At 43.0% G+C, this 15,436-nt stretch overlaps 1 protein-coding gene across 3 annotated transcripts in view; it reads left to right on the plus strand.

Moving 5' to 3' along the window:
- Positions 1-3,381: 3,381 nt before the first annotated feature.
- LOC142585122 (acetyl-CoA acetyltransferase A, mitochondrial-like) overlaps positions 3,382-15,436 on the plus strand; it is a 45,688-nt gene continuing 33,633 nt past the window's right edge. For 2 of the 3 annotated variants that reach the window (XM_075695639.1, XM_075695640.1), the window contains exons 1-3: positions 3,382-3,512; positions 10,460-10,516; positions 11,020-11,137. In XM_075695639.1, the coding sequence (XP_075551754.1) occupies positions 3,477-3,512; positions 10,460-10,516; positions 11,020-11,137 (211 nt within the window). In that variant the 5' untranslated portion in view covers positions 3,382-3,476. Of the gene's footprint in view, positions 3,513-8,530; positions 8,736-10,459; positions 10,517-11,019; positions 11,138-15,436 lie in introns of those variants that run through there. The other variant, XM_075695641.1, reaches the window with a different exon arrangement.

A 15,436-nucleotide genomic window follows, 5' to 3' on the forward strand; every position in this document is an offset into this window, starting at 1 on the left:
CATTTCGATGTGGGCTAAGTGCAAAATCCTCCTTTTCCGGTGTACTCACTAGGGGGCATGTTAAACATCCCGAGGTGGTCCAAATTAATTCGGCGCCCCCCCTACGGCCTGCCTCATAACAAAATCGTAGTTTCGGAACGTAAAATCCCAGAATTCAATGTACTTCTCTCTACGGATGTCATTTTCATCTTTGGAGGGAACATGCATATTGGGACACGTCCTGGATGCCCCACAGACTGAGTAGGTGTTCGCGCAGAGAGCTCAGGGCACTAAGTGTTTCCGAAATTAGGCGTAATTTTCAAGGTTTAGGTTATGTCATTTTCCTCTCGGGGACATGGAAATTCGGGCATTCATTTATTGATCTCATTTTTATTCCGTTTCCTCGTCAGAAGGGGGCCGAGACAAAAAGTGAAGGTCTGCCGGAGAGGAAGGAATACCACGGCTCTATGAATTGAAAAGTGACCAAATGAGAACCCTATAATTTGTGTGTTTAATCTGTTTCGCTCTTTAAAATTAAGAAATCAAAAATTATGCAGATGAAACGCACGTGTTGGAATCTATGTGAAGTGAATCTTTTTTGAAGTAAATAATTAGACACCACACAACCAACGGCGATGCATACAATTATGTTTACTTTTAGCCTATGCAAGGTGTAACCTTATGCGATTATTTGCAGGATTTATGTGATTATTCATTGTTTGATTACGTAGGTGTGCTCACCGTCGGTCACTTTGTCGGTCAGTATAGAAAGATAATATAAGCCCGCTTGCTGGAGCTTGCATCAGGCGCACAAATAAAGTTTACGCATATCATCCACAAGTATATACGGCCAGATACGGACCGACACAGCTGCCAGCAGCATAGACACACCTAACCCTGAGATATTTAAAAAAAAAAAAACACATGTCCCTATAGTCGGATACAACTCAAGTCTGCAGTGAAGCGCCGCCCACGCCCTCATAACCGCCAGCCACTGTTCCAACGACAAAAAATAAAACTATAAGCGCGTAATTTTGTACGTTTTCATTCCTTTACTCTAGTGGAACGGTGAAAGCCTAATTGCTTATCGAACTGAAATAAAACGCTTGCTTCGCTGCAACTATTTATTGTCAAGTTTCACTTCAGTTGGAAGTGAAATTTCATGAGTAAAGCTGGTTCAGCAGTGAAGTGAACTGTACCGCGGACTTTTGTAGAGTGAAATGTTCCGACTCCACACACTTTGTCCATGTCTGTTGCACCTCAACGCTTCCGCCGATGAAAAGACTCTTCAAGAACAGAAGACGCTCTGGAGGTAGCAAGTACGACGCCATTTTGAAATGATCGCACGACGACGATGTTGTTTGCGTCCGTGATTGGCCAGCAGAGTAACAACCCCACGCGGTCCGTTTTGCCTTGGTTGCCAACTGCTATATTTTTTTATAGGGCAACTCCGGCGATTTTTCGATGTTCACTGATGTTCATAAAATTTTGCATATATGCTCTCTTTTGCATTCTGATTATTTGTACCAAACTATATGGCTGCAAGTCATTCAGTTTTCCGGAAAATGAATTTTAAAAATTGGTTGCGTTCCGGACTCGTGACTTTTTACACTCTTAAAAAAATGTACACCCGTTGGGGTGTCCATTTGCCACACAACGATACACTCTAAGAATAGTTTACACCCTTTGGCTTGCCCCTTCTGCCACACAAAAATAATCGTCATCTGCCTTGATGCGTTTCCTTTCTTTATCGCTACGAGCCCAGAACTTTCCAGTAACGAATGGCACGCGCGTTATCAGCACAGAACAGTTTACACCCTTTGGAGTGCCCCTTCTGATAACGCGCGTGCCGTTCGTCACTGGAAAGTTCCGGGCTTGCAGCGATAAAGAAAGGAAACGCATCAAGGCAGATGACGATTATCCTTGTGTGGCAGAAGGGGCAAGCCAAAGGGTGTAAACTGTTCTTAGAGGGTAATCGTTATCTGTCTTGCTTTCGTTTCCTTTCTTGAAAACGCTGCGCTAGCTGCTCTTGTCGAGAATGCTCTGTCGCGCTGACTACGCGGATGCCATTCGTGACTTGGAAGTACCGGGCTCGCAGCGATACGCAGCGATAAAGGAAATGCGGACAAGACAGATGACGATTATCGTTGTGTGGCAAGATACGACCCAAAGGATGTAATTTTGCTTAAGAGTGTACTGGCCACCCTGTCTTTGCGACGTCAGAGTCTGCACCCCACTCTCGCTGAGATCGTCGCTTAAATCGCCGCTGTTTAGTTCGGAAACTGTAAAAGCTCCCTGTGTCGTCAGGAAACATCATCAGCTTCGCTTCTTTGGTGTTAGCGCCACGTGTACTGCGTGTTCTGCACGCGTTCTACGTGGTTATACATTGTCGTAGTGTAGGACCTGACGTAATTCACTCCGTGACGTCACACGAAGCAGCTACCCGTTTCGGTGTCGTTGTCTCCGTTTATTGGTTACTTAGAATTATTGATGAAGTTCTAAGCAAATTGAACCACTATACAGGTTCTATCCTGGTGTTAACAGCGCAAAACGTAGACGGGACACGAGAAGAGAAGACGACACCACAAGCGCTGACTCGCGCCTCGTGTCCTGTCTATGTTTTGCGCAGTTAGCACAAGGATGGAAAACAAGCCTAAGCTGCTATTCTAGCGAAATACGCTGTACATGTGACAGGACCGTCAATACATTTAAAAATGACAATATCATAATATGGTTCAAAAAACGCCGGAGTTGCTTTTTAAGTTGTATCCTACTATAGCTATTGCTCTGCCCTTTATTTTTTACACCCTGCATGTAACCAAGGAGGTGTGCAACATGAGTGATAGACTCATCGACGAAAACGACACACACACGCACACACACACACACACACGCACGCACGCGCGAACCAACGTTTGCACGCTTGCACGCACACACAAATGTGTTTTCAAAATACGGCAGTAATTCATTGCAAATACAGAAATTTATGAATTTCGCGTTCGGCAAGATAGTGGGGGATATGCTCCGGACTAAATTATTGAAAAAAGTTAAACATGTACAATTTGTCTCGTACCCATAGCTTTAGCATGAAGGTTTGAAAAAAAAAAAAAGAAAAGGGGGAATATTTATTTTTGTAGTCACCATAAACGTATTCCGTGAGATCGGCATCTCATTGGTACTTTTGACCTTAAAAAAAATGTTCACGTACAATTTTTTTTGGCGGCTCTATCCAAATAGTTCGAAAATTAGCTCCTGATAAAATGCGTAGCCTACACAGCGTAGAGTTGATTACACGTTTTACACCACGGCTTTACACAGCCGCACCACTATCTTTGTATAATTGTGTTGGCTACTAGCGCCACAACGACAACACCCACCTATAATATAGTAGCGTGCTAGGCCTAGTGGAAAAGTGGCACCATCGGCTTATCGTCTTGCAGTGGCGAGTTCTTGTACATAATTGTGGCGTGATTTCTTTGTATTGTTTTGAATGCGTTATGGCTCTGTTCGTGACGGGGAGGTGTAGCAGAAAGGTGAGGAATTTGATGTTGTCTCTTGAGGTTTGCTTGCGTCTCTCAAATGAGATATCTCCATTTTTTTTTTCTTCTCCTGCACTTGCTCATCTCGGTCCATCGATGTCGGCATACGTTAGCTGCCTCTCCGCTACCGCCGTACATTTCGCCGTCGTTCTCGGCGTATGCCTGGGATCATTTGTCAACGACAAATTGTGCATCAGCATATGCATAGCGTATTACCTCCTCGTATGCGACAAACGTCTTCGCCGGCTGGCGTGGCCCTGCCGGGGAGCATGTGCTTCGTCGGGAGATCTGGGAGCACACGAGGAAACCGGTTTGCATCGGCGGTTGGGGTTTTGTATATCTTCCTCTCGCCCATGTGCCAGACAAACAAACATAAAAGAAATGCACAGTTTAGCTCTTCCTCGTTCCTTGGCTTTTTTTGCTCTCCACGCTTCTTCCTGTGTGCGACATCACTCGAACGGACGTCTCATCCTACCGCGCGCCGAAGAGAAAACGTTGCCTCTTTTTCAAGGTATGTCGGTGCCGTACTGTAGAGATAGAGCTAAGAAGAAAAAGAAAGGTTTCGTTGTGCGATTTCAGTGTCAAGTTCACCGGCGCTCGCGTCGTGCCAGGTCGGGGTCATTGGCATAATCAGAATGACCTCCTTGCAGAATATTCATGAATTTGCGACTGTATTTTGTGGAAATTCCAGGATACTTATGGTTCTGCGCAAGTCTTGCCATGCTGTGCGGACGAAACAGTTTCAATATTCTCTGTTGACGGTGCTCATTAGAAGGTGAGAGGACATTGACTTAAGGTGTGCGACCTGGTTAACTTGGTCGCTCGCTAGCGAAAATGTAAACGTCGTGATTTTATTTAGATCAGATAATGTAAGCTTCGGACACCGAGGCGACTTTGAGAGCATTGTTGAGAAACTGCGAATTACTACGTCAGCCTTGGTAGCTTATTGCTTGCCTCAGATGAGTCCTGCTACTTCTAGAGAAAACGTTCAGCACAAGCATTACTTTACTAACCTTACATGCAATGGAAGTTTTCTTTGCAATAGTGGGGCTTAGAAGCGTTTCGCGCAATATTAAAAAAAAATTTTGATGACATCACTTTCAGTTACTGTGCAACTTACAGGCACTTCAAAATATAGTTCTCTTTAATTGCTTATTTTAGGATATTATGACACCAGTTGCTTGGAATGCGTGGGACAGTTTAATTAATTAGCTGTGAAATGCATTAAAATCCGTAATAGGCTTTGACAAAGATAGGTCCTCCTATGGAAATGTTGGCCAGCTGTTCTGAGCCACTTCATCCCTGTTTAAGTAAACTTCTATCCCACAATAGGCTTCAACTTATTTCTATCTGGCGATAACACACCCGTGTGCTTTTACAGGTCATTTATGGATTGTTAAGATATAGGTTAGGTGACCCGCCGTGGTTGCTTAGTGGCTTTGGTGTTGCGCTGCTAAGCACGAGGTCACGCAGTGAAATCCCGACCACGGCAGTTGCATTTCAGTAGGGGCGAAATGCAAGAAACACCCATGTACTTAGATTTAGGTGCAATTTAAAGAACCCCAGGTGGTCAGAAATAATCCAGAATCCCCACTGCATAGTGCCTTATAATCCGATGGTGGTTTTGGTACATAAAGCCCCATAATCTAATTTTTTTTATATATGGTTAGGCAACACGGTGGTTGAAGGTTGCATTATACTAAAAAATAATTCTACTTTGCAATGCAAGTTCTGATTCGAAAATGGTAAAATCTTCAAATGGTATTTTTTTGTGCTAGAAAGACGGCGTTAGAGCATTTCACTCAGTGCCAACTGTTTGCTCTACTTCCAAAACCTTGGAAAAGAAAGGTATGAAGCATTTCAAAAGTCTGATGTATGTTCTTTGATTTAAGCAATGGTATTTGGATGGGAACGAACAAAAGAGAATAGCCAGTGCAGCTTGTGTGATCACTAAAGCGGCCATAGGGATTAAAAATAATATGTAGGTGGGCCATATCACTAAGTGCACACTGTGTGTTAGTTTTGTTGCATGCTAATGTAAGATTGAAAGCAAAAAGCAACTATGCTAACAGTTCAGATAATGGAAGTAAGGGTATTCGCCATACCATACATACATCAGTTTGGCCACATGAACGGGGCCAGCCAGGCTAGGAGAATAAAGCTTTTCTTGGTATTGTCAAAGAGGCCCTGAAATAGCTTGCTAACTAATCATAGAATGACATCACTATTAAATTACATCAGCTCACAAATCTCCTGCCATAAGAATTTTCTGAACCCTTCAAGGACAAGCGAAGTTAGACGTAGTTATTGAATGAATCAGTGGCTTTCTCTCTCCATTCATTTTCACTAACACATTGGAAGCTACACAGGGGAGATGGCAAGGGCACACAAGGGAGCAATGCCCTGCTGGCCCCACCCAAATACTGAGTGTGGGACTGTTCGCGCTGGCACCCCATAGCGACCACAGTATCTACACTATGCTTTTCATCTAGGAGACCACGTGCAGCAGATACCGCAATGCGTAACTGTCGCGTTTAGGCTGGCAGCGCAAAGATTAAATGGCTTTTTTGTCTTTTTGAGATCGCAGCCATATGTATTTCTCATTTAACTCAAGTGAGTGATAATTGTATTCTTGAGAATGTTCTTGCGATCACAAAATCAGCCATTAGCTGTTGTGGGTCCAGCTGCTTGCGATAACACTGCATGACGTCATTGCAGGAATGAGAGCAATTTTTCACAGCTTTTGACACCATATAGTAAATTTTCCCTGCTGGATGCAGTGCAGGAGTAGGTGGCTCACATTCACAGGATGGCAAAGTTTTATTGCTATGTTCAAAAATTGTTTCAGGGCCCCTTTATATCTGGGGAATCCTGAAATGAAGCATTCTTGTTTAATACCAGTGTCGCATGGCCACTTTCAATCGCAGTTGAGCCCAATGTGGACCAAAATGCTCAACCATGTTGGCTCCTTTGCGCAAGCTGCGGGAGGGAGCCAATCACGACTGGGAAATTTTATCGCGTTCGGGCTTCATTGCAATCAAAAGTGCACCGTGTGGCACTCGTAAAGTTGCCGCCAGTTATCGTTTTATGTACCAGTGCTTACTCCACATGTACACTCAGTAATTCGGGCCTTTCTGTAGAGACAATGCTTCTTGCAACAAATAATTTTTTGCTTAAGGAAAGATGGATTGCAGGCACAGTAAACTGTTTCTGGCTAGTTAAACATACAGTGCAGTTTATGGTTAAAGGGTACTCTCTGATGTTCATCTCCTACTTTTCTGACAGTTTAGCTGCAGTTTAGCTTAGCCATGTCAATGCACAAAGCTGGTGTGTAGAAAGGTGCCAGGGTCACCGTCTGAGAGTCATCTTCTGCGAAGTCTAACATTTTTACATTTTTTAAAGTAAAAGTTTACACATGCCCCACACTCATACCATAACAGGTGATCACACTGTATGTCACTCTTGCGGTAATTGTAAAACGATGGTACATTAAGGCAAAACTGTAGAATTGAACAGGAGAAGTGCAAACTTGTAATTGGTGCTTATTGGTGGTGCTTATTATTACTGGTGCTTAAGGCAGAAAAAGGTGAAGTGGAGGTAAGACCAAAGGCTAAGCTACAATTCTGATGACATGTCACTCCATATTCCGTGCATCCATAACATGTAGTACTGAAGGGGGCATTAATATAAGTAATGAAGTAATGATATAAGTAAGAAGTAATTAATAGAAGTAATGAAACATTCGATGCTGCATTACTGCAGCATCGAATGTTGCTCAGAAAATGCGCTTCTTTCTTTTTGTCTCGTTTGATCATGGTGCTCCCGTTAATTTTTAAGCAGCAGGTTAAGTGCTTTCCAGATTTACATGTTTAAGGATGAAGGTTCTAAAGCCATTTGAAATTCCAGTACTCGTTTCACCTTGCTCCCTGTTCACCATACCCCTTCTGAGCATGGCCACAGGGCAATCCCTCACTAAATAATATTTGTATTCATTCACTGCACCAACTGAAGAGAGTCGCGTGTGTGACCACGATTATAGCTTCATTACTGCTCTCGAGCTTTTCTGCCTTCGTTTTTCTAGACGGCCATAAATAGTATAGCACTAGTGACTTAGCCAGGGGGATCTAGTGTAAGAGAACTTTACCAGCACTTGCCCCACAGTTAGAATAGCAAAGGTTGTTAGAAATTGGGCACAAAAGTAACAAGAAAAATGGAGAAGCTGCTGAATTGTCAGCAACATTAATTTTTGTGACTCACATGATCTGCTACTGAAATAATTAATTCAACTAGAAAGTTGTATGTACTCTTGCAAGGTAGGCTTGCTCATTGTGAGTCTTGTTTAGCTAGGTGGCACAAGTCTATGCACATTAATGCCAATTTTTGGCAAACTCAGTGGTAGAGCAGTTTGACATCCTGTAAAATGAGCAATAATATGGGGAACCGAGGAGCTCAATTTTTTGTTAGTAAGAATCATACGAAATGTCAGTGAAGCCGTGGAAAGCATAGGGAAAGTTAATTGTTAGAATTAATTGAAATGTAGGATAAGGTAGATGGTCATTTACATTTCAATTAAACTATGAACTTCCATTATGCTTTATTAATTCATGTCAAATGTAAAAGTTGTTTTTGCTTTATTTATCTGGCGTTATTGTCATTTACTTTATTATTTATACATTTCAATTAAACATAATTGTTACCGTGCTTTTCCTGGCGTCACTGTCATTTCGTATGATTATGTCGACCGATTCACCTTTTATTTTCTCTTATTAAAGCCTTTCTTTGTTCCTGCTCTATTCAAGCGTAGGAGCCATTCTTGACAAATAAATGGTTTAATCTTTCATTAAAGCCCCATAAGTAATGTTCCAGTGCGCACTAGTACGGTGCGTACGGCCGTTAGCGGTTTCGAGGTCGCTGTCTGGCAACGGTAGACGGCGAACGCGAATCCAAAGCCACGAAAGAAGGCAGAGCGGAAGACGTCAAAAGACAGTTTGCGCTCAAATTTGGCTTGCGTTGCATTGCAAGGGATAGCACAGCGGGGAGTGGACGTCAGGCGGCGATTGTTTTTTTGGCTTTTTCCTAAATTTATGAATTGTAGGGAAATGCAGCTTGATGTGTCGGGGGCGGAAGGAGGTGCAGTACGTCGCTGTGTCTGCTTCAGACACGTGGCGTTTCCATTACCGAAAAATCTTGCTGAAGGTCCACTAGGTGCACCACGTGGTGAGTTCTGCACTTAGCCTAGGACTCTTGCCACATTATTATCGGTTTTCTATCGACACAGCTTGTTTCGTGATCGTAGCCCTGAATATATTGGAACTTTGCATTAGCGTGTCCTCAAGTGCTAAAAGCTGCATTTTTATTTTCATATGAGGGGGGTGGTAGAATTTTTTCCATGGTGTTGCCACGTGGTAACATTTCGCGTCGCACCTTTTTCGTTTGACTGTGCCCTCGATTAGATCGATCGCCCCTTCATCCGCTGTGTTCCACTGGCATGTGTCACTGCTTTTTAACATTTTGCCATGTTTGATGTGATAAGCGAACTTCTCGGGTTGCCGAGAGCTTTCTCGCCTTTGTTATGTCGTGCACAAAGTCTATTGTGGCCATTCGGTCGCCTCTTTGGCGTTAAGTTTCGTGCTAAAGAAATCCCGCCTTGTGAAGTGTCGCCTGCGCCACGGCGTTGATTTCATGACACTACGCCTTTGTGGTTAAGTGTCGGTTGAGCCTTGGCATATTAAGGTGGTTCGGTTGTCCAAAGGGCCAGTTATGGGTACAACCGCTGTGTCCTACCAAAGCCGAACGACATGATTTAAGCTGCAGATCGTCTTTACTTGCCCGAGAGTTGTGTGGTGCTGCAAATTTTAAGTGCAGTAATGTAATGCAGATCCTCATTTAAGCAGTGCCGTGACGGAACCACAGGGCAGCCTTATGCATAGTTGTGTTCTGCAGTAGGATTCTGGCTTGTTGGTTGTGTGATGCCTGTGTTCGGTAGGATATGTATAGGGAGGGTTAACCTGGCAGCAAGCAGATTTAGATTTAAACGAGCAAATCACTCTCTTCTTTGCGGCATAACGCTGCAATCGGCTTTTAATAATTGACCATTGCCTAGATGGGGATTTGTCTAGTACAGCCTGAACTGAGTAGACGCATCATTTGTGTGCCTGCACTTTCATGAAAACTGCCATATTCTAGTAACAGCTGCTTCTGGTCAGCGATAAGTCAAGAATGCAGCATATACCGAATCCACAAGAGGATGATGTGCCTCATTTTGGTCCGCTGCTGTACTCTAATATCATACCCTTATGAATTGCTTGGACACAGGGAAGCAGCCCCTTGATGATTGAACGCACGTGATAAGCAGATGTGACAATGATGGCTCGTAGAACTTGGAATTCAGGTTACCTGAGAAAGTGGTAATAAGGTTAACTGGACCTCCTGTACAAAGACTCGCCGTGGTAAGTCAGCAATGCGAGAGCAGATGTGTAGACAGACCATTGAAGGCTGACCAGCCAACTAAAGCTGGGTTGCCCATTAACAGGCCCTGGTGTTGCTTGCACCCAGGGCTTAGTCAGGGAGGGAGGGGGTCTCCTTGCCTGGCGATCAGCATTACATGGGTGTGCATAGATAACATATATACATACAAATAAGCCTCTCAGCATAGGGGAGACCTTTAAGCACTACTTGCACTTCTAATGTGGAAAGAGCAACCCACCTCACATGCACCTGCCAAGATGAGGGTTTAGTAAGGTTCCTGCTTGAATAAGAAGGGCTGATCAGATAAGGCTGGTTATCTGTACATGTTCACTTTCAAGATCTGTCATTAACCTTATTGAAGGTTTTTGTCTAAAACATCCAAAGGTAATGGTCATGTCTCAGATGTGTTTCTGAAAACATCCGCGGAACACATGTTTTGTGAATCTTCATGGTATATTTTCTGTCTTTTTCAGCTTCCTACTGTTCTGTTACATAGGATGTACAGCAACGGCACTACACATACATTAAATGTAAGTATTTAAGTCCTTGGAGGGCTAACATACATGGAAAGTCGCACTGGTATCCATGAAATTAAAGGAGCTTGAGTCTCTTGCTGCATATATTGAAAGAAAAAAAAATTACTTGACTGCAACCTCAGGCAGCCTCTTGCTTGGGTCACACTGGGCTTATAGATCTCTGTGCCCAGCACATGGTTCACCTTGGACCACATTTTTAAAACTGCATGCTAGCTGTATGTGCACAGATGTATAAAAGTGATTTCAAACTCTTATTGCATCGAAACAAAGTTGCAGTCAAATGAGAAGCAAGCTCTGCTAAATTAGTTTATAAAATGAGGTTGCTTGTTTGGCACTATATACGTGCATAAATAGCTGAAGTTGGCCTCTCTCATTTATAGGTCTACATGCACGTTCGCTTCTTCCAATGGAGTATTTCTTTAGGTGATATTTCTTTTTTTTTAAGAATACTCTACATACACGGGCTGAAGAACAAAGTGTTTTCTTTTTAATTGCAGGAAGTGGTTATAGCCTCCTTCGCTAGGACGCCAATTGGTTCATTTCGAAGTTCTTTGGCTTCCGTTGCGGCAACAAGGCTTGGTTCCGTAGCGATCAAAGGTGCAATCGAGAGAGCAGGTGAGGGGTGCACATCCTCTGTTGAACTCTACTGCCAAGTGTCTGGACAGTTAAGTAGAAAAGCACTGGTCTTGTGGCCCACCAGGGTTTGTTGGTGCCGAAGGTCATCTGCTGTTTTGCGAGAGAGCGGCTGCTGCCAAAACATGAGCACTGCTTGCCAGTGGCGATAATGCTGTACCAATCTACACCAACTGGAATTAGCTGCTCCGTACTGCTCCAAAGGTTTCTTTCTTTTTCCCTAGAATAGTACCATGGGCAGTTTCAGCAGTGCAAAATTTGAGAAGCTACCACATCATATAAAGCATGGTGCTGCTGCATTTGTTTACCACATTCATTCATTCATATCATTACAGCCAGAGGGACTGTTGTTATGGCATGTGGCAGATTACAATTCAACCCTATTTTTATGCGCCAACTGTGAATCTGCGAGGGTTAAGTGACCATGCTGGCACTCTGCGACTGCGGGATTAGTGCAGTAGTTTGCATATTGAGGGCTAGTGTGTGATGTTGCACTGTAGAATAAAAGGTAAGCAGTGTCCACTACTTATGTTGGTCGCTGCCAATTTTATTAGCTTGACCATATGACTGTTTTGAAGAGAATTTGAGGTCGTAGAGTTAAACCGTAGGCTTTATAATAAGCGTGCATGTTGATCGGGGGCCGGACTATGGTTTATGCTCTTTGCTTATGTCATTTGTTAAAGTTCGTAGTCAACAAGTTGAATGTGAATGGAGTGAGCAGCCTTTCCTTAACCTTATTCTGGGAGTGCACACACATCCATTATGGAACAGAGACTCGCGTCACTGATTACGATTCATGGAACAAAATTAGATTGTTCAGAATATTGAGTTTGCGAAATGGTTCTGCCTTAAAGGGACACTAAAGAAAAAAGACTTCGTAAGCCAAAAGATGCAAAACTGAATGATGGGTGGAAATGCCTGATGGCGACTGCTTGGACCTGGTTAACTGTTTCTTGGTAAAGTTGGCTTACAATGTATTCAAGAAGAGTTGGACTGAATTTAGCAAACTTCAAGAACTTATACTGAGCCGCAGCAGCCCAGATTGAATAAGTACACTGAACTACCGGTGCTGTGGTTTTGGCCCAAAATATAATAAGCTGTAACTGTGACCTTCATTTTCTCTTCGAATAATCCCCTTATTACAGCAAACAGAGAGTTCTGGAGGATTATTTTATCTGACTAAACTGATCTATTGTTTTGTTTTAGTGCCCCTTTAATGCTCGGTAACTTGCGCACGATAGGCAGCATGCCATTTTTGGTGTAGGCTCTCCACTATTGACGTCGTGGTGAATCATTTGTTCTTTGCTAGTTCTTATGATGAAATGGTTATGTAAAATAGAGCACAATTTTGTTTCTCTCTGTTCTTTTGGAAGCTTCACATGTGCTCCCAAACACAGGTTCAAGCCAAAAGAAGTCGCAGGAACACAGTTAATCACGAGCTGAGCCAGTATTTCAGTTAAGAGACTTTGTCTGGGTAGGCGACAAAATATTTGTTCAGTGCTGAAGCTTACATTATTTGCGCATTGGTTTTCGAAAGCTGCAGGTGACGTTCATCTCGGTATGGATAAAAAGTAGAATTTGGCATCTCTTTTTTTTTTTTTTTTTTTTTTTTTTTTAGTCTTCTGAGCTAAATGATCGGAAAGCTGGCCCTGCACCATTCCACCGCGCTGGCCTCCGGCACTTTTAACTCGACCAGCAAATTGTGTGCACTGTGTAGCCTACTCCGTTGTAAACGATGTTTGATGATGGTGATTGATAGTAAATGTTGTAAACTTTGTGCAAAGTTAAAGAAATTTAGCTTTCGTTTATGTTCTTTGTTATTCTGATCATCTACTTTTTGTGAAATTAACGAATATGGTTGTGAAAGAATACTTTGAGTCCAAACTGCTTTTCTCTTTAGTGTCATTATTTGCAGATACATTTTTCAAGCAAGAAGCATAATGCGCCATTTTGTTTACTGCTGTGTAATATATGTATATGTGAAGTGTAGAAGTGTGCACCACCTGCCACAGCGACAATATTGTTCTTGTCAAGCGCAAGGCTTCATGTTCAATATTTCAACATCATGGTTGAATGCTGTTTGCAACGGACAGCGAAATCCCTATGCATTGAGCTTTAGTGCATTTAAAAGAGCATCAGTGTCTCACGATCAGTTGTAAGCCCTCTGCTGTAGTATTCCTAATAGCTCAGGTATAGGTTAAGTACGTCACGACCATCCTGAAAAGTTTGGTTGCCAGAAGTGATGCATACTTGGGAGGCTGTGAACACGATTTGGTGTGCTATGCCTTTGCTAGATAGTATCTGATCTGGCATATATCTGGTCCTGTTTGTGTAAACATGTAAAGCATCGACAAACTTTTTGAAAATATTACCGATGTGCAATTTCATCGTAAAGAAGCCGTTTCTGCACTATGACAACGTATTTAGCTTTTTAGAGTTGACAGGTTATTTAGATAAAATTGGAATATTAACACTGTGCAGAACGCTGTAAACAACCTGCAGTTAGCAACCATATTGTGTATTTTACTACAGTGCAGCCTGAGCTAGCGTAGTTCTGGTAAAGCCAACATCCTGTCATCGTCAGCAACAGCAGCAGCTTATTTATCTCCACTGCAGGACAAAGACCTCTCCCAGTGATCTCCAATTACCCATTAATTTTAGATTTGGCCAGGTTCAAAAGCCCCGAAGTGCTATTGTCATGTTACGCTCGTTTTAATTGAAATGTTAAAATAATTTTGTCTCGCCAGTTTACATGTTTTTTTACAAAGAAAATTAACAAAATGAGTAAATCATTCTTGGAACAACCAGGAATTAAGACATACAGTCGACGACCGATAATTCGGACCCCACAGGGGGGAACATAAGTCCGAACTGTCGGATATCAGAAAAAGAGCAATATATCCAAAAATATATTACTTTATTTACATTTTAAGGCCCCTGTGCAAGGAAGAAGTAGTCTGTTCATTGCTGCATGCACTTCCACATACATGCAACCAAGTCCACCTGTATTTCTATGCGTTTTGTATTGTCTCTGTATGCCAATACAAGGACTGCAAAGGCTCGAGTCAGATCTGCATGTGAAGGCTCCGCACCACACTACACATCATCATTCGAGTTAGAGTTGCTGTTTGATGGTGGGAGAACTTACTAAATGGTTTCGTCATCGTTCAATTCAGCACACGACACCGCGCTGTTGACATCTGCAAAGTGTTCAAACGTAATGGCGGCAAGAATCTGCACACCACAGCCTAGCAGGTCATCAGTGAGGTCCACATTTGAGCTCATTCTGTTAGGTGGCAGTTCAGGCTCTTTGGCTGCAGAGTCGGGGTTGTTCGGAGTTGGACTACGAGGGCACTGTTGGTGTCATTTGAAGCGGACTGTCGATAACTTCATTAGAAGCGGACTGTCGATAACTTCATTAGAAGAATGTCTTGGAGCCAGCAGAGCACTTTCTGGAACGCAAACTAAACAGACAAGCACAGAATGGTGGAACGCTACACAAAGGCAAAATTGAACAAGCAAGAGCGGGCCATGCGCAGTGGTGTCGGAATAGGATGGGGTAATCACAATGTTGAAGCGACCTCTAAAGCCTCCGAGATTTTCATTTGCAGTTAAATCTGAGGCGTAGGGCTGTGACCAAGGCAAGGCCTCAGGGTTTGCCATCTAGTGTGTAATCTCTGAAGCCATAGTTGATGTCTAGTTGAGGTTACCAGAGGAGATAATGGCGGCAGAGTCAGGGTACGCTACAGCCATGGGCAGAGTCCAGATAATCGAATTTAGAGCTGGCGGCTGCCTGAAATATCGGTTGTCTCTACACAAGCCTGTAGGGCCATTGGCAGGGCTGCAAAGCTGGCCAGATTACCAAGCATGTCCGATTTATCGGTCGGACGGCTTATGGTCAGAACACATTAATAATTTTACATTGCATATTAAGGCATGTGTTGTCTGTCCTGGAATTCACATGTTGTGTGTGGGATCCTTTTCATGGTACATATTGATGCTCTTGAACGTATACAATCTTTTGTTGGAAGGTTTGTCTTGGGAAAATGCGACTGTATAGGAAAATTATGGAATGTCTTGGCTGGGTTTCTCTAGAGCGGTGACATAAGAATCTGCCTTAAGCTCTTTCATTCAGTATATGTGCCACAATAAATTTGGAATTCCTTCCAGAGTGGTATCTACCCCGGCTTTGTTTCAAAACACACGGATAATTAAGGTGAAAATGGGACATCCACCTAATCGTAGCAATTACTACAAAGAAAACCCATATGGGTTCCTCGA

This window comes from Dermacentor variabilis, chromosome 6 (genome assembly GCF_050947875.1).
Source record: "Dermacentor variabilis isolate Ectoservices chromosome 6, ASM5094787v1, whole genome shotgun sequence".
Lineage (NCBI taxonomy): Eukaryota > Metazoa > Arthropoda > Arachnida > Ixodida > Ixodidae > Dermacentor > Dermacentor variabilis.